Genomic DNA, 19,529 nt, shown 5'->3' with positions numbered 1-19,529 from the left:
CATATATATATAAATATATATATACTCGTATGCGCATATATAAATATATATATATATTCATATGTAAATATATATGCATACATGCACGTATACATATATATATATATAAATATATACATACGTGCATTTATATATATATATATATATATATATATATATACACACATGCGTGCATTTATAAATATATATATACACATACGTGCATTTATAAATATATATATATACACACATACGTGCATTTATAAATATATATATATACACACATACGTGCATTTATAAATATATATATATATATACACACATACGTGCATTTATAAATATATATATACACACATACGTGCATTTATAAATATATATATATATATATATATATACACATACGTGCATTTATAAATATATATATATATATATACACATACGTGCATTTATAAATATATATATATATATACACATACGTGCATTTATAAATATATATATATACACATACGTGCATTTATAAATATATATATATATATACACATACGTGCATTTATAAATATATATATATATATATATATATATATATATACACATACGTGCATTTATAAATATATATATATATATATATATATATACACACATACGTGCATTTATAAATATAAATATATATATATATATACACACATACGTGCATTTATAAATATAAATATATATATATATATACACACACATACGTGCATTTATAAATATATATATATATATACATATATACACGCACATACGTGCATTTATAAATATATATATATATACATATATACACACACATACGTGCATTTATAAATATATATATATATATATATATATATATATATATATATATACACATACACACATTCATAAATATATACGCATACGGACATTCATAAAAACATGTGCATATGGTTGCGTGTGTGTTTGAAATATTCATACATTTTAATCTTTTATTCTTCATTTTTCCATATATATTGTTATATTTGTTACTGAAAACTGAAAGGAAAAACTGTGTTGTTGTGAACCATACATTTAAATACATGCACAAAAAAAAACATGATTACAACTTTTACGGTGAATGCATAAAAATGCTGCATGCTTACCAACATCGCTGAATGCAACCGGCGGACCAGAGTCTACAATTTCATTTAAAATTAAATTTGCTAATTTTTTGTCGACATTTTTTAAACTGGCGGGTAATTGCTTTTCCCTTTTTGGGGAACTTTTAATCTGAAAAGAAAAAGACAAAGATAAAACATTTTTTTTTGTATCATGAGTTTTTGCATTCAAATTTGTAAATATTTTTGTTTCAGAACCACGTTTGCTTTGTTCAGTATCTAAGCTCAAAATGAATGTGATTTAATAAGAAATTAAAAACCAACAAAATAGAATGTATGCCTAATTTTAAAGAAAAGAATGACAATAAAATAAGGAATGCTGATTCTTACCTGATTTATTTTTTTAGGTAAATATTTAAGATGGTCTCCATATTACCAAACTGCAGAACTGGATTAAGCATTTTTAAGAAATACATTTGTAATGAAGTAGATTAGTTCATTACAAAGAATATAGTAGTCTGTTCTGCTGGGTTCCAGCTCACTACAATGTGGTTGTCTTCAAGACTAAGGTCTTGTTGAGCCATTCCTTTAAATAATATTGATATTTATAAAAGTCCTGTCTTTACTCCTCCATTGAGAAACTCACACAATGCAGTCACAAAGAAAATAACTCATGGAGAAAAATGTCATTTTTCCTTTTATGGTCATCCATTATTACATAAGATGGAAGAGGGGCAAATGGCTGCTGCTTATCATCATGTGTAGAGAAGAGGAAAATAACACGTCATTCACTCACTACTCCGTTTGACCTGCAAAGCTTCCAATAAAGAGCAACACATAAGTACAATCCAGAACTTTAACTGATTCTTCAATGCTGATGTGTTACAAATTGATTTGAAAGAAGCGTAATAAGAAAATGTTACTAATTGATTTGAAAGGAGAGTCATAATTAAAAAATGTTACAAATTGATCTGAAAGGAGAGTAATAAGAAAATGTTACTACCTGATTTGAAAGAAGAGTAATAAGAAAATGTTACTAATTGATTTGAAAGGAGAGTAATAATTAAAAAATGTTACAAATTGATTTGAAAGGACAGTAATAAGAAAATGTTACTAATTGATTTGAAAGGAGAGTAATAATTAAAAAAATGTTACTATTTGATGTGAAAGGAGAGTAATAATTAGAAAATGTTACTAATTGATTTGAAAAGAAAATAATTAGAAAATGTTACTAATTGATTTGAAAAGAGAGTAATAATTAGAAAATGTTACTAATTGATTTGAAAGGAGAGTAATAATTAGAAAACGTTACTAATTGATTTGAAAGGAGAGTAATAATTAGAAAATGTTACTAATTGATTTGAAAGGAGAGTAATAATTAGAACATGTTACTAATTGATTTGAAAGACGAGTAATAATTAGAAAATGTTACTAATTGATTTGAAAGGAGAGTAATCATTAGAAAATGTTACTAATTGATTTGAAAGGAGAGTAATAATTAAAAAATGTTACTAATTGATTTGAAAGGAGAAGAATAATAAGAAAATATTACTAATTGATTTGAAAGGAGAGTCATAATTAAAAAAATGTTACTAATTGATTTGAAAGGAGAGAAATAATTAAAAAATGTTACTAATTGATTTGAAAGGAGAGTAATAATTAGAAAATGTTACTAATTGATTTGAAAGGAGAGTAATAATTAGAACATGTTACTAATTGATTTGAAAGAGAGTAATAATTAGAAAATGTTACTAATTGATTTGAAAGGAGAGTAATCATTAGAAAATGTTACTAATTGATTTGAAAGGAGAGTAATAATTAAAAAATGTTACTAATTGATTTGAAAGGAGAAGAATAATAAGAAAATGTTACTAATTGATTTGAAAGGAGAGTAATAATTAAAAAAATGTTACTAATTGATTTGAAAGGAGAGAAATAATTAAAAAATGTTACTAATTGATTTGAAAGGAGAGTAATAATTAGAAAATGTTACTAATTGATTTGAAAGGATAGTAATAATTAAAAAAATGTTACTAATTGATTTGAAAGGAGAAGAATAATAAGAAAATGTTACTAATTGATTTGAAAGGAAAGTAATAATTAAAAAATGTTACTAATTGATTTGAAAGGAGAAGAATAATTAGCAAATGTTACTAATTGATTTGAAAGGAGAGTAATAATTAAAAAAATGTTACTAATTGATTTGAAAGGAGAGTAATAATTAAAAAATGTTACTAATTGATTTGAAAGGAGAAGAATAATAAGAAAATGTTACTAATTGATTTGAAAGGAGAGTAATAATTAAAAAATGGTACTAATTGATTTGAAAGGAGAGTAATAATTAAAAAAATGCTACTAATTGATTTGAAAGGAGAGAAATAATTAAAAAATGTTACTAATTGATTTGAAAGGAGAAGAATAATAAGAAAATGTTACTAATTGATTTGAAAGGAGAGTAATAATTAAAAAAATGTTACTAATTGATTTGAAAGGAGAGAAATAATTAAAAAAATGTTACTAATTGATTTGAAAGGAGAGAAATAATTAAAAAAATGTTACTAATTGATTTGAAAGGAGAGTAATAATTAAAAAATGTTACTAATTGATTTGAAAGGAGAGTAATAATTAAAAAATGTTACTAATTGATTTGAAAGGAGAGAAATAATTAAAAAATGTTACTAATTTATTTGAAAGGAGAGTAATAATTAGAAAATGTTACTAATTGATTTGAAAGGAGAGTAATAATTAAAAAATGTTACTAATTGATTTGAAAGGAGAGTAATAATTAGAAAATGTTACTAATTGATTTGAAAGGAGAGTAATAATTAAAAAATGTTACTAATTTATTTGAAAGAAGAGTAATAATTAGAAAATGTTACTAATTGATTTGAAAGGAGAGTAATAATAACAAAATGTTACTAATATATTTGAAAGGAGAGTAATAATTAAAAAATGTTACTAATTGATTTGAAAGGAGAGTAATAATTAGAAAATGTTACTAATTGATTTGAAAGGAGAGTAATAATTAGAAAATGTTACTAATTGATTTGAAAGGAGAGTAATAATTAAAAAATGTTACTAATTGATTTGAAAGGAGAGTAATAATTAGAAAACGTTACTAATTGATTTGAAAGGAGAGTAATAATAACAAAATGTTACTAATATATTTGAAAGGAGAGTAATAATTAGAAAATGTTACTAATTGATTTGAAAGCAGAGTAATAATTAAAAAAATGTTACTAATTGATTTTAAAGGACAGTAATAATTAGGAAATGTTACTAATTGATTGAAAGGAGAGTAATAAGAAAATGTTGCAAATTGATTTGAAAGAAGAGTAATCATTAAAAAATGTTACTAAGTGATTTGAAAGGAGAGTAATAATTAGAAAATGTTACTAATTGATTTGAAAGGAGATTAATAATTAGAAAATGTTACTAATTGATTTGAAAGGAGAGCAATAATTAGAAAATGTTTCTAATTGATTTGAAAGAAGAGTAATAATAAAAAATGTTTCTAATTGATTTGAAAGGAAAGTAATAATTAGAAAATGTTACAAATTGATTTGAAAGGAGAGTAATAATTAGAAAATGTTACTAATTGATTTGAAAGAAGAGTAATAATAAAAAATGTTTCTAATTGATTTAAAAGGAGAGTAATAATTAGAAAATCTTACTAATTGATTTGAAAGGTGAGTAATAATTAGAAAATGTTACTAATTGATTTGAAAGGAAAGTAATAATTAAAAAATGTTACTAATTGATTTGAAAAGTGAGTAATAATTAGAAAATGTTACTAATTGATTTGAAAGGAAAGTAATAATTAGAAAATGTTACAAATTGGTTTGAAAGGAGAGTAATAATTAGAAAATGTTACTAATTGATTTGTAAGGAGAGTAATAATTAGAAAATGTTACTAATTGATTTGAAAGGAGAGTAATAATAAAAAAATGTTACTAATTGATTTGAAAGGAGAGTAATAATTAAAAAATGTTACTAATTGATTTGAAAGGAGAGTAATAATTAGAAAATGTTACTAATTGATTTGAAAGGATAAGTAATAATTAAAAATGTCACTAATTGATTTGAAAGGAGAGTAATAATTAAAAAATGTCACTAATTGATTTGAAAGGAGAGTAATAATTAGAACATGTTACTAATTGATATGAAAGGAGAGTAATAATTAACAAATGTTACTAATTGATTTGAAAGGAGAGTAATAATTAGAAAATGTTACTAATTGATTTGAAAGGAGACTAATAATTAGAAAATGTTACCAATTGATTTGAAAGGAGAGTAATAACAGGAAAATTTTACAAATTTATTTGAAAGAGAGTAATAATAAGAAAATTTTACAAATTTATTTGAAAGGAGAGTAATAATTAAAAAATGTTACTAATATGTTTGAAAGGAGAATAATAAGAAAATGTTACTAATTGATTTGAAAGAGAGTAATAATTAGAAAATGTTACTAATTGATTTGAAAGGAAAGTAATAATTAGAAAATGTTTCCAATTGATTTGAAAGAAGAGTAATAATAAGAAAATGTTACTAATTTAATTGAAAGGAAAGTAAAAATTAGCAAATGTTACTAATTGATTTGAAAGGAGAGTAATAATTAGAAAATCTTACTAATTGATTTGAAAGGAAAGTAATAATAAGAAAATATTACAAATTGATTTGAAAGGAGAGTAATAATTAAAAAATGTTACTAATATGTTTGAAAGGAGAATAATAAGAAAATGTTACTAATTGATTTGAAAGGAGAGTAATAATTAGAAAATGTTACTAATTGATTTGAAAGGAGAGTAATAATTAGAAAATGTTACTAATTGATTTGAAAGGAGAGTAATAATTAAAAAATGTTTCTAATTGATTTGAAAGGAGAGTAATAATTAGAAAATGTTACTAATTGATTTGAAAGGAAAGTAATAATTAGAAAATGTTACTACTTGATTTAAAAGGAGAGTAATAATTAAAAAATGTTACTAATTGATTTGAAAGGAGAAGAAAAATAAGAAAATGTTACTAATTGATTTGAAAGGAGAGTAATAATTAGAAAATGTTACTAATTGATTTGAAAGGAAAGTAATAATTAGAAAATGTTATAATTGATTTGAAAGGAGAGTAATACTAAAAAAATGTTACTAATTGATTTGAAAGGAGAATAATAATTAAAAAATGTTACTAATTGATTTGAAAGGAGAGTAATAATTAGAAAATGTTACTAATTGATTTGAAAGGAGAGTAATAATTAAACAATGTCACTAATATGTTTGAAAGGAGAGTAATAATAAGAAAATGTTACTAATTGATTTGAAAGGAGAGTAATAATTAAAAAATGTTACTAATTGATTTGAAAGGAGAGAAATAATTAAAAAATGTTACTAATTGATTTGAAAGGAGAGTAATAATTAGAAAATGTTACTATTTGATTTGAAAGGAGAGTAATAATTAAAAAATGTTACTAATTGATTTGAAAGGAGAGTAATAATTAGAAAATGTTACTAATTGATTTGAAAGGAGAGTAATAATTAAAAAATGTTACTAATTGATTTGAAAGAAGAGTAATAATTAGAAAATGTTACTAATTGATTTGAAAGGAGAGTAATAATAACAAAATGATACTAATATATTTGAAAGGAGAGTAATAATTAGAAAATGTTACTAATTGATTTGAAAGGAGAGTAATAATTAAAACATATTACTAATTGATTTGAAAGGAGAGTAATTATTAAAAAAATGTTACTAATTGATTTGAAAGGACAGTAATAATTAGAAAATGTTACTAATTGATTTGAAAGGAGAGTAATAATTAGAACATGTTACTAATTGATTTGAAAGGAGAGTAATAAGAAAATATTGCAAATTTATTTGAAAGAAGAGTAATCATTAAAAAATGTTACTAAGTGATTTGAAAGGAGAGTAATAATTAGAAAATGTTACTAATTGATTTGAAAGGAGATTAATAATTAGAAAATGTTACTAATTGATTTGAAAGGAGAGCAATAATTAGAAAATGTTTCTAATTGATTTGAAAGAAGAGTAATAATAAAAAATGTTTCTAATTGATTTGAAAGGAAAGTAATAATTAGAAAATGTTACAAATTGATTTGAAAGGAGAGTAATAATTAGAAAATGTTACTAATTGATTTTAAAGAAGAGTAATCATAAAAAATGTTTCTAATTGATTTAAAAGGAGAGTAATAATTAGAAACTCTTACTAATTGATTTGAAAGGTGAATAATAATTAGAAAATGTTACTAATTGATTTGAAAGGAGAGTAATAATTAAAAAATGTTACTAATTGATTTGAAAGGAGAGTAATTATTAGAAAATGTTACTAATTGATTTGAAAGGAAAGTAATAATTAGAAAATCTTACTACTTGATTTGAAAGGAGAGTAATAATTTAAAAAATGTTACTAATTGATTTGAAAGGGGAGTAATAATTAGAAAATGTTACTAATTGATTTGAAAGGAGAGTAATAACAGGAAAATTTTACAAAGGGATTTGAAAGGAGAGTAATAATAAGACAATTTTACAAATTGATTTGAAAGGAGAGTAATAATTAGAAAATGTTACTAATTGATTTGAAAGGAGAGTAATAATTAAACAATGTCACTAATATGTTTGAAAGGAGAGTAATAATAAGAAAATGTTACTAATTGATTTTAAAGGAGAGTAATAATTAGAAAATGTTACTAATTGATTTGAAAGGAGAGTAATAATTAGAAAATGTTACTAATTGATTTGAAAGGAGAGTAATAATTAGAAAATGTTACTAATTGATTTGAAAGGAGAGTAATAATTAGAAAATGTTACTAATTGATTTGAAAGGAGAGTAATAATTAAAAAATGTTACTAATTGATTTGAAAGGAGAGTAATAATTAGAAAATTTAACAAATTGATTTGAAAGGAGAGTAATAATTAGAAAATGTTACTAATTGATTTGAAAGGAGAGTAATAATTAGAAAATGTTACTAATTGATTTGAAAGGAGAGTAATAATTAGAAAATGTTACTAATTGATTTGAAAGGAGAGTAATAATTAAAAAATGTTACTAATTGATTTGAAAGGAAAGTAAAAATTAGAAAATGTTACTAATTGATTTGAAAGGAGAGTAATAATTAAAAAATGCTACTCATTGATTTGAAAGGAGAGTAATAATTAAAAAATGTTACTATTTGAATTGAAAGGAGAGTAATAATTAGAAAATGTTACTACTTGATTTGAAAGGAGAGTAATAATTAGAAAATGTTACTAATTGATTTGAAAGGAGAGTAATAATTAGAAAATGTTACTAATTGATTTGAAAGGAGAGTAATAATGAGAAAATTTTACTTATTGATGTGAAAGGAGAGTAATAATAACACATGTTTCTAATTGATTTGATAGGAGAGTAATAATTAGAAAATCTTACTAATTGATTTGAAAGGAGAGTAATAATTAGAAAATGTTACTAATTGAATTGAAAGGAAAGTAATAATTAAAAAATGTTACTAATATGTTTGAAAGGAGAATAATAATAAGGAAATGTTACGAATTGATTTGAAAGAAGAGTAATAATTAGAAAATGTTACTAATTGATTTGAAAGGAGAGTAATAATTAAAAAATGTTACTAATTGATTTGAAAGAAGAGTAATAATTAGAAAATGTTACTAATTGATTTTAAAGGAGAGTAATAATAACAAAATGTTACTAATATATTTGAAAGGAGAGTAATAATTAGAAAATGTTACTAATTGATTTGAAAGGAGAGTAATAATTAGAAAATGTTACTACTTGATTTGAAAGGAGAGTAATAATTAGAAAATGTTACTAATTGATTTGAAAGGAGAGTAATAATTAGAAAATGTGACTAATTGATTTGAAAGGAGAGTAATAATTAAAACATATTACTAATTGATTTGAAAGGAGAGTAATAATTAAAAAAATGTTACTAATTGATTTGAAAGGACAGTAATAATTAGAAAATGTTACTAATTGATTTGAAAGGAGAGTAATAATTAGAAAATGTTACTAATTGATTTGAAAGGAGATTAATAATTAGAAAATGTTACTAATTGATTTGAAAGGAGAGCAATAATTAGAAAATGTTTCAAATTGATTTGAAAGAAGAGTAATAATAAAAAATGTTTCTAATTGATTTGAAAGGAGAGTAATAATGAGAAAATGTTACTAATTGATTTGAAAGGAGAGTAATAATTAGAAAATGTTACTAATTGATTTGAAAGGAAAGTAATAATTAAAAAATGTTACTAATTGATTTGAAAAGTGAGTAATAATTAGAAAATGTTACTAATTGATTTGAAAGGAGAGTAATTATTAGAAAATGTTACTAATTGATTTGAAAGGAAAGTAATAATTAAAAAATGTTACTAATTGATTTGAAAAGTGAGTAATAATTAAAAAATGTTACTAATTGATTTGAAAGGAGAGTAATTATTAGAAAATGTTACTAATTGATTTGAAAGGAAAGTAATAATTAGAAAATGTTACTAATTGATTTGAAAGGAGAGTAATAATTAAAAATGTCACTAATTGATTTGAAAGGAGAGTAATAATTACAACATGTTACTAATTGATTTGAAAGGAGAGTAATAATTAGAAAATGTTACTATTTGAATTGAAAGGAGAGTAATAATTAGAAAATGTTAGTAATTGATTTGAAAGGAGCGTAGTAAGAAAATTTTACAAATTGAATTGAAAGGAGAGTAATAAGCAAATTTTACAAATGTAATTGAAGGGAAAGTAATAATTAGAAAATGTTACTAATTGATTTGAAAGGAGAGTAATAATTAGAAAATGTTACTAATTGATTTGAAAGGAGAGTAATAATAAGAAAATGTTACTAATTGATTTGAAAGGAGAGTAATAATCAGAAAACGTTACTATTTGAATAGAAAGGAGAGTAATAATTAGAAAATGTTACTAATTGATTTGAAAGGAGAGTAATAATTAGAAAATGTTACTAATTGATTTGAAAGGAGAGTAATAATTAAAAATGTCACTAATTGATTTGAAAGGAGAGTAATAATTAGAAAATATTACTAATTGAATTGAAAGGAGAGTAATAATTAAAACATGTTACTAATTGATTTGAAAGGAGAGTAATAACAGGAAAATTTTACTAATTGATTTGAAAGGAGAGTAATAATTAAAAAATGTTACTAATTAATTTGAAAGGAGAGTAATAATTAGAAAATGTTACTAATTGATTTGAAAGGAGAGTAATAATTAAAAATGTCACTAATTGATTTGAAAGGAGAGTATTAAAAAATGTTACTAATTGATTTGAAAGGAGAGTAATAATTAGAAAATGTTACTAATTGATTTGAAAGGAGAGTAATAATTAGAAAATATTACTAATTGATTTGAAAGGAGAGTAATAATTTAAAACATGTTACTAATTGATTTGAAAGGGGAGTAATAATTAGAGCATGTTACTAATTGATTTGAAAGGAGAGTAATAACAGGAAAATTTTACAAATTGATTTCAAAGAGAGTAATAATAAGAAAATTTTACAAATTGATTTGACAGGAGAGTAATAATTAAAAAATGTTACTAATTGATTGGAAAGGAGAGTAATAATTAAAAAATGTTACTAATATGTTTGAAAGGAGAGTAATAATTAGAAAATGTTACTAATTGATTTGAAAGGGGAGTAATAATAAGAACATTTTACAAATTGAATTGAAAGGAGAGTAATAATTAGAAAATGTTACTAATTGATTTGAAAGGAAAGTAATAATTAGAAAATGTTACTAATTGATTTAAAAAGAAGAGTATTAAAAAATGTCACTAACTGATTTGAAAGGAGAGTAATAATTAGAAAATGTTACTAATTGATTTGAAAGGAGAATAATAATTAGAAAATGTTACTAATTGATTTGAAAGGAGAGTAATAACAGGAAAATTTTACAAATGGATTTGAAAGGAGAGTAATAATAAGAAAATTTTACAAATTTATTTGAAAGGAGAGTAATAATTAGAAAATGTAAATAATATGTTTGAAAGGAGAGTAATAATTAAAAAATGTAACTAATATGTTTGAAAGGAGAGTAATAATAAGAAAATGGTACTAATTGATTTTAAAGGAGAGAAATAATTAAAAAATGTTAATTATTGATTTTAAATGAGAGTAATAATTAAAAAATGTTACTAATTGATTTGAAAGGAAAGTAATAATTAGAAAATGTTACTAATTGATTTGAAAGGAAAGTAATAAGTAGAAAATATTACTAATTGATTTGAAAGGGGAGTAATAAGTAGAAAATTTTACTAATTGATTTGAAAGGGGAGTAATAATTAGAAAATGTTACTAATTGATTTGAAAGGAGAGTAATAATTAAAAAATGTTACTAATTAATTTGAAAGGAGAGTAATAATTAGAAAATGTTACTAATTGATTTGAAAGGAGAGTAATAATTAAAAATGTCACTAATTGATTTGAAAGGAGAGTAATAATTAAAAAATGTTACTAATTGATTTGAAAGGAGGGTAATAATTAGAAAATGTTACTAATTGATTTGAAAGGAGAGTAATAATTAGAAAATGTTACTAATTGATTTGAAAGGAGAGTAATAATTAGAATATGTTACTAATTGATTTGAAAGGAGAGTAATAACAGGAAAATTTTACAAATTGATTTCAAAGAGAGTAATAACAAGAAAATTTTACAAATTGATTTGACAGGAGAGTAATAATTAAAAAATGTTACTAATTGATTTGACAGGAGAGTAATAATTAAAAAATGTTACTAATATGTTTGGAAGGAGAATAATAATTAGAAAATTTTACTTATTGATTTGAAAGGGGAGTAATAATAAGAACATTTTACAAATTGAATTGAAAGGAGAGTAATAATTAGAAAATGTTACTAATTGATTTGAAAGGAAAGTAATAATTAGAAAATGTTACTAATTGATTTAAAAAGAAGAGTATTAAAAAATGTTACAAATTGATTTGAAAGGAGAGTAATAATTAGAAAATGTTACTAATTGATTTAAAAGGAAAGTAATAATTAGAAAATGTTACTAATTTATTTGAAAGGGGAGTAATCATTAGCAAATGTTACTAATTGATTTGCAAGGAGAGTAATAACAGGAAAATTTTACAAATGGATTTGAAAGGAGAGTAATAAAAGGAAATTTTACAAATTGATTTGAAAGGAGAGTTATAATTAGAAAATGTAACTAATATGTTTTAAAGGAGAGTAATAATTAAAAAATGTAACTAATATGTTTGAAAGGAGAGTAATAATAAGAAAATGTTACTAATTGATTTTAAAGGAGAGTAATAATTAAAAAATGTTACTAATTGATTTTAAAGGAGAGTAATAATTAAAAATGTCACTAATTGATTTGAAAGGAGAGTAATAATTAAAAAATATTACTAATTGATTTGAAAGGAGAGTAATAATTAGAAAATGTTACTAATTGATTTGAAAGGAGGGTAATAACAGGAAAATTTTACAAATTGATTTGAGAGTAATAATAAGAAAATTTTACAAATTGATATGAAAGGAGAGTAATAATTAGAAAATGTTACTAATTGAATTGAAAGGAGAGTAATAATTAAAAAATGTTACTAATAAATATAAAGGAGAGTAATAATTAGAAAATGTTACTAATTGATTTAAAAGGAAAGTAATAATTAGAAAATGTTACTAATTGATTTGAAAGGAGAATAATAATTAGAAAATGTTACTAATTGATTTGAAAGGAGAGTAATAATTTAAAAAATTTTACAAATTGATTTGAAAGGGGAGTAATAATTAGAAAATGTTACTAATTGATTTGAAAGGAGAGTAATAACAGGAAAATTTTACAAATTGATTTCAAAGAGAGTAATAATAACAAAATTTTACAAATTGATTTGACAGGAGAGTAATAATTAAAAAATGTTACTAATTGATTTGAAAGGAGGGTAATAATTAGAAAATGTTACTAATTGATTTGAAAGGAGAGTAATAATTAGAAAATGTTACTAATTGATTTGAAAGGAGAGTAATAATTAGAATATGTTACTAATTGATTTGAAAGGAGAGTAATAACAGGAAAATTTTACAAATTGATTTCAAAGAGAGTAATAACAAGAAAATTTTACAAATTGATTTGACAGGAGAGTAATAATTAAAAAATGTTACTAATTGATTTGACAGGAGAGTAATAATTAAAAAATGTTACTAATATGTTTGGAAGGAGAATAATAATTAGAAAATTTTACTTATTGATTTGAAAGGGGAGTAATAATAAGAACATTTTACAAATTGAATTGAAAGGAGAGTAATAATTAGAAAATGTTACTAATTGATTTGAAAGGAAAGTAATAATTAGAAAATGTTACTAATTGATTTAAAAAGAAGAGTATTAAAAAATGTTACAAATTGATTTGAAAGGAGAGTAATAATTAGAAAATGTTACTAATTGATTTAAAAGGAAAGTAATAATTAGAAAATGTTACTAATTTATTTGAAAGGGGAGTAATCATTAGCAAATGTTACTAATTGATTTGCAAGGAGAGTAATAACAGGAAAATTTTACAAATGGATTTGAAAGGAGAGTAATAAAAGGAAATTTTACAAATTGATTTGAAAGGAGAGTTATAATTAGAAAATGTAACTAATATGTTTTAAAGGAGAGTAATAATTAAAAAATGTAACTAATATGTTTGAAAGGAGAGTAATAATAAGAAAATGTTACTAATTGATTTTAAAGGAGAGTAATAATTAAAAAATGTTACTAATTGATTTTAAAGGAGAGTAATAATTAAAAATGTCACTAATTGATTTGAAAGGAGAGTAATAATTAAAAAATATTACTAATTGATTTGAAAGGAGAGTAATAATTAGAAAATGTTACTAATTGATTTGAAAGGAGGGTAATAACAGGAAAATTTTACAAATTGATTTGAGAGTAATAATAAGAAAATTTTACAAATTGATATGAAAGGAGAGTAATAATTAGAAAATGTTACTAATTGAATTGAAAGGAGAGTAATAATTAAAAAATGTTACTAATAAATATAAAGGAGAGTAATAATTAGAAAATGTTACTAATTGATTTAAAAGGAAAGTAATAATTAGAAAATGTTACTAATTGATTTGAAAGGAGAATAATAATTAGAAAATGTTACTAATTGATTTGAAAGGAGAGTAATAATTTAAAAAATTTTACAAATTGATTTGAAAGGGGAGTAATAATTAGAAAATGTTACTAATTGATTTGAAAGGAGAGTAATAACAGGAAAATTTTACAAATTGATTTCAAAGAGAGTAATAATAACAAAATTTTACAAATTGATTTGACAGGAGAGTAATAATTAAAAAATGTTACTAATTGATTGGAAAGGAGAGTAATAATTAAAAAATGTTACTAATTGATTTGAAAGGGGAGTAATAATAAGAACTTTTTTCAAATTGAATTGAAAGGAGAGTAATAATTAGAACATGCTACTAATTGATTTGAAAGGAGAGTAATAATTAGAAAATGTTACTAATTGATTTGAAAGGAGAGTAATAATTAGAAAATGTTACTAATTGATTCGAAAGGAGAGTAATAATTAGAAAATGTTACTAATTGATTTGAAAGGAGAGTAATAATTAAAAATGTCACTAATTGATTTGAAAGGAGAGTAATAATTACAACATGTTACTAATTGATTTGAAAGGAGAGTAATAATTAGAAAATGTTACTAATTGATTTGAAAGGAGAGTAATAATTAGAAAATGTTACTAATTGATTTGAAAGGAGAGTAATCATCCAAAAATGTTACTATTTGAATTGAAAGGAGAGTAATAATTAGTAACATTTTACTAATTGATTTGAAAGGAGAGTAGTAAGAAAATTTTACAAATTGACTTGAAAGGAGAGTAATAAGAAAATTTTACAAATTGAATTGAAAGGAAAGTAATAATTAGAAAATGTTACTAATTGATTTGAAAGGAGAGTAATAATTAGAAAATGTTACTAATTGATTTGAAAGGAGAGTAATAATTAAACATGTCACTAATTGATTTGAAAGGAGAATAATAATTAAAAAATATTACTAATTGCTTTGAAAGGAGAGTAATAATTAGAAAATGTTACTAATTGATTTGAAAGGAGGGTAATAACAGGAAAATTTTACAAATTGATTTGAGAGTAATAATAAGAAAATTTTACAAATTGATATGAAAGGAGAGAAATAATTAGAAAATGTTACTAATTGAATTGAAAGGAGAGTAATAATTAAAAAATGTTACTAATTAATTTGAAAGGAGAGTAATAATTAAAAAATGTTACTAATTGATTTGAAAGGAGAGTAATAACAGGAAAATTTTACAAATTGATTTCAAAGAGAGTAATAATAAGAAAATTTCACAAATTGATTTGACAGGAAAGTAATAATTAAAAAATGTTACTAATTGATTTGAAAGGAGAGTAATAATTAAAAAATGTTACTAATATGTTTGAAAGGAGAGTAATAATTAGAAAATGTTACTAATTGATTTGAAAGGGGAGTAATAATAAGAACATTTTACAAATTGAATTGAAAGGAGAGTAATAATTAGAAAATGTTACTAATTGATTTGAAAGGAAAGTAATAATTAGAAAATGTTACTAATTGATTTAAAAAGAAGAGTATTAAAAAATGTTACTAATTGATTTGAAACGAGAGTAATAATTAGAAAATGTTACTAATTGATTTAAAAGGAAAGTAATAATTAGAAAATGTTACTAATTGATTTGAAAGGAGAGTAATAATCAGAAAATGTTACTATTTGAATTGAAAGGAGAGTAATAATTAGAAAATGTTACTAATTGATTTGAAAGGAGAGTAATAAGAAAATTTTACAAATTGAATTGAAAGGAGAGTAATAATTAGAAAATGTTACTAATTGATTTGAAAGGAGAGTAATAATTAAAAATGTCACTAATTGATTTGAAAGGAGAGTAATAATTAAAAAATATTACTAATTGATTTGAAAGGAGAGTAATAATTAGAAAATGTTACTAATTGATTTGAAAGCCGGGTACTAACAGGGAAATTTTACACATTGATTTGAGAGTAATAATAAGAACATTTTACAAATTGATATGAAAGGAGAGTAATAATTAGAAAAGGTTACTAATTGAATTGAAAGGAGAGTAATAATTAAAAAATGTTACTAATTGATTTGAAAGGAGAGTAATAATTAGAAAATGTTACTAATTGATTTGAAAGGAAAGTAATAATTACAAAATGTTACTAATTGATTTGAAAGGAGAGTAAGAATTAAAAAATGTTACTAATTGATTTGAAAGGAGAGTAATAATCAGAAAATGTTACTATTTGAACTGAAAGGAGAGTAATAATTAGAAAATGTTACTAATTGATTTGAAAGGAGAATAATAATTAGAAAATTTTACAAATTGATTTGAAAGGAGAGTAATAATAAGAAAATATTACTAATTGATTTGAAAGGAGAGTAATCATTAGAAAATGTTACTAATTGATTTGAAAGGACAGTAATAATTAAAAATGTTACTAATTGATTTAAATGGAAAGTAATAATTAGAAAATGTTACTAATTGATTTGAAAAGAGAGTAATAATTAGAAAATGTTACTAATTGATTTGAAAGGAAAGTAATAATTACAAAATGTTAATAATTGATTTGAAAGGGGAGTAATAATAAGAAAATTTTACCAATTTAATTGAAAGGAGAGTAATAATTAGAAAATGTTACTAATTGATTTGAAAGGAGAGTAAGAATTAAAAAATGTTACTAATTGATTTGAAAGAAGTGTAACAATAAGAAAATGTAACTATTTGAATTGAAAGGAGAGTAATAATTAGAAAATGTTACTAATTGATTTGAAAGGAGAATAATAATTAGAAAATTTTACAAATTGAATTGAAAGGAGAGTAATAAGAATATTTTACTAATTGAATTGAAAGGCGAGTAAGAATTAGAAAATGTTACTAATTGATTTGAAAGAAGAGTAATAATTAGAAAATGTTACTAATTGATTTGAAAAGAGAGTAATAATTTAAAAAATGTTACTAATTGATTTGAAAGGAAAGTAATAATTAGAAAATGTTACTAATTGATTTGAAAGGAGAGTAATAATTAAAAAATGTTACTAATTGATCTGAAAGGAAAGTAATAATTAGAAAATGTTACTAATTGATTTGAAAGGAAAGTAATAAGTAGAAAATGTAACTAATTGATTGGAAAGGGGAGTAATAATAAGAAAATTTTACAAATTGAATTGAAAGGAGAGTAATAATTAGAAAATGTTACTAATTGATTTGAAAGGAGAGTAATAATTAGAAAATGTTACTAATTGATTTGAAAGGAGAGTAATAATTAGAAAATGTTACTAATTGATTTGAAAGGAGAGTAAGAATTAAAAAATGTTACTAATTGATTTGAAAGAAGTGTAACAATAAGAAAATGTAACTATTTTAATTGAAAGGAGAGTAATAATTAGAAAATGTTACTAATTGATTTGAAAGGAGAGTAATAATTAAAAATGTCACTAATTGATTTGAAAGGAGAGTAATAATTAAAAATGTCACTAATTGATTTGAAAGGAGAGTAATAATTAAAAAATGTTACTAATTGATTTGAAAGGAGAGTAATAATTAGACAATGTTACTAATTGATTTGAAAGGAGAGTAATAATTAGAAAATGTTACTAATTGATTTGAAAGGAGAGTAATACTCAGAAAATGTTACTATTTGAATTGAAAGGAGAGTAATAATTAGAAAATGTTACTAATTGATTTGAAAGGAGAGTAATAAGAAAATTTTACAAATTGAATTGACAGGAGAGTAATAAGAAAATATTACAAATTGAATTGAAAGGAAAGTAATAATTAGAAAATGTTACTAATTGATTTGAAAGGAGAGTAATAATAAGAAAATGTTACTAATTGATTTGAAAGGAGAGTAATAATTAAAAAATGTTACTAATTGATTTGAAAGGAGAGTAATAATTAGAAAATGTTACAAATTGAATTGAAAGGAGAGTAATAATGAGAAAATTTTACAAATTGAATTGAAAGGAAAGTAATAATTAGAAAATGTTACTAATTGATTTGAAAGGAGAGTAATAATTAGAAAATGTTACTAATTGATTTGAAAGGAGAGTAATAATCAGAAAATGTTACTATTTGAATTGAAAGGAGAGTAATAATTAGAAAATGTTACTAATTGATGTGAAAGGAGAGTAATAAGAAAATTTTACAAATCGAATTGACAGGAGAGTAATAAGAAAATTTTACAAATTGAATTGAAAAGAAAAGTAATAATTAGAAAATGTTACTAATTGATTCGAAAGGAGAGTAATAATTAGACAATGCTACTAATTTATTTGAAAGGAGAGTAATAATTAAAAATGTTACTAATTGATTTGAAAGGAGAGTAATACTTAGAAAATGTTACTGATTGATTTGAAAGGAGAGTAATAATTAAAAATGTTACTAATTGATTTGAAAGGAGAGTAATAATTAAAAAATGTTACCAATTGATTTGAAAGGAAAGTAATAATTAGAAAATGTTACTAATTGATTTGAAAGGAGAGTAATAATAAGAAAATGTTACTAATTGATTTGAAAGGAAAGTAATAATTAGAAAATGTTACTAATTGATTTGAAAGCCGGGTACTAACAGGGAAATTTTACACATTGATTTGAGAGTAATAATAAGAACATTTTACAAATTGATATGAAAGGAGAGTAATAATTAGAAAAGGTTACTAATTGAATTGAAAGGAGAGTAATAATTAAAAAATGTTACTAATTGATTTGAAAGGAGAGTAATAATTAGAAAATGTTACTAATTGATTTGAAAGGATAGTAATAATTACAAAATGTTACTAATTGATTTGAAAGGAGAGTAAGAATTAAAAAATGTTACTAATTGATTTGAAAGGAGAGTAATAATCAGAAAATGTTACTATTTGAACTGAAAGGAGAGTAATAATTAGAAAATGTTACTAATTGATTTGAAAGGAGAATAATAATTAGAAAATTTTACAAATTGATTTGAAAGGAGAGTAATAATAAGAAAATATTACTAATTGATTTGAAAGGAGAGTAATCATTAGAAAATGTTACTAATTGATTTGAAAGGACAGTAATAATTAAAAATGTTACTAATTGATTTAAATGGAAAGTAATAATTAGAAAATGTTACTAATTGATTTGAAAAGAGAGTAATAATTAGAAAATGTTACTAATTGATTTGAAAGGAAAGTAATAATTACAAAATGTTAATAATTGATTTGAAAGGGGAGTAATAATAAGAAAATTTTACCAATTTAATTGAAAGGAGAGTAATAATTAGAAAATGTTACTAATTGATTTGAAAGGAGAGTAAGAATTAAAAAATGTTACTAATTGATTTGAAAGAAGTGTAACAATAAGAAAATGTAACTATTTGAATTGAAAGGAGAGTAATAATTAGAAAATGTTACTAATTGATTTG

General features: G+C 22.1%; 1 protein-coding gene across 5 annotated transcripts in view; it reads right to left on the bottom strand.

Annotated features, from left to right (window-relative positions):
* Positions 1 to 19,529, bottom strand: part of LOC145263673 (spastin-like) — a 314,215-nt gene that overhangs the window by 153,849 nt on the left and 140,837 nt on the right. For all 5 annotated transcript variants that reach the window (XM_080120548.1, XM_080120549.1, XM_080120547.1 and 2 more), the window contains one exon: positions 1,113 to 1,239. In XM_080120548.1, the coding sequence (XP_079976674.1) occupies positions 1,113 to 1,239 (127 nt within the window). The remainder of the gene's footprint in view (positions 1 to 1,112; positions 1,240 to 19,529) is intronic.

The sequence above is a fragment of the Euprymna scolopes genome, chromosome 39, assembly GCF_053919585.1.
Source record: "Euprymna scolopes isolate OS-2025 chromosome 39, ASM5391958v1, whole genome shotgun sequence".
In the NCBI taxonomy this organism is placed as follows: Eukaryota; Metazoa; Mollusca; class Cephalopoda; order Sepiida; family Sepiolidae; genus Euprymna; species Euprymna scolopes.
This window is presented reverse-complemented; position numbering and strand designations above follow the sequence as displayed.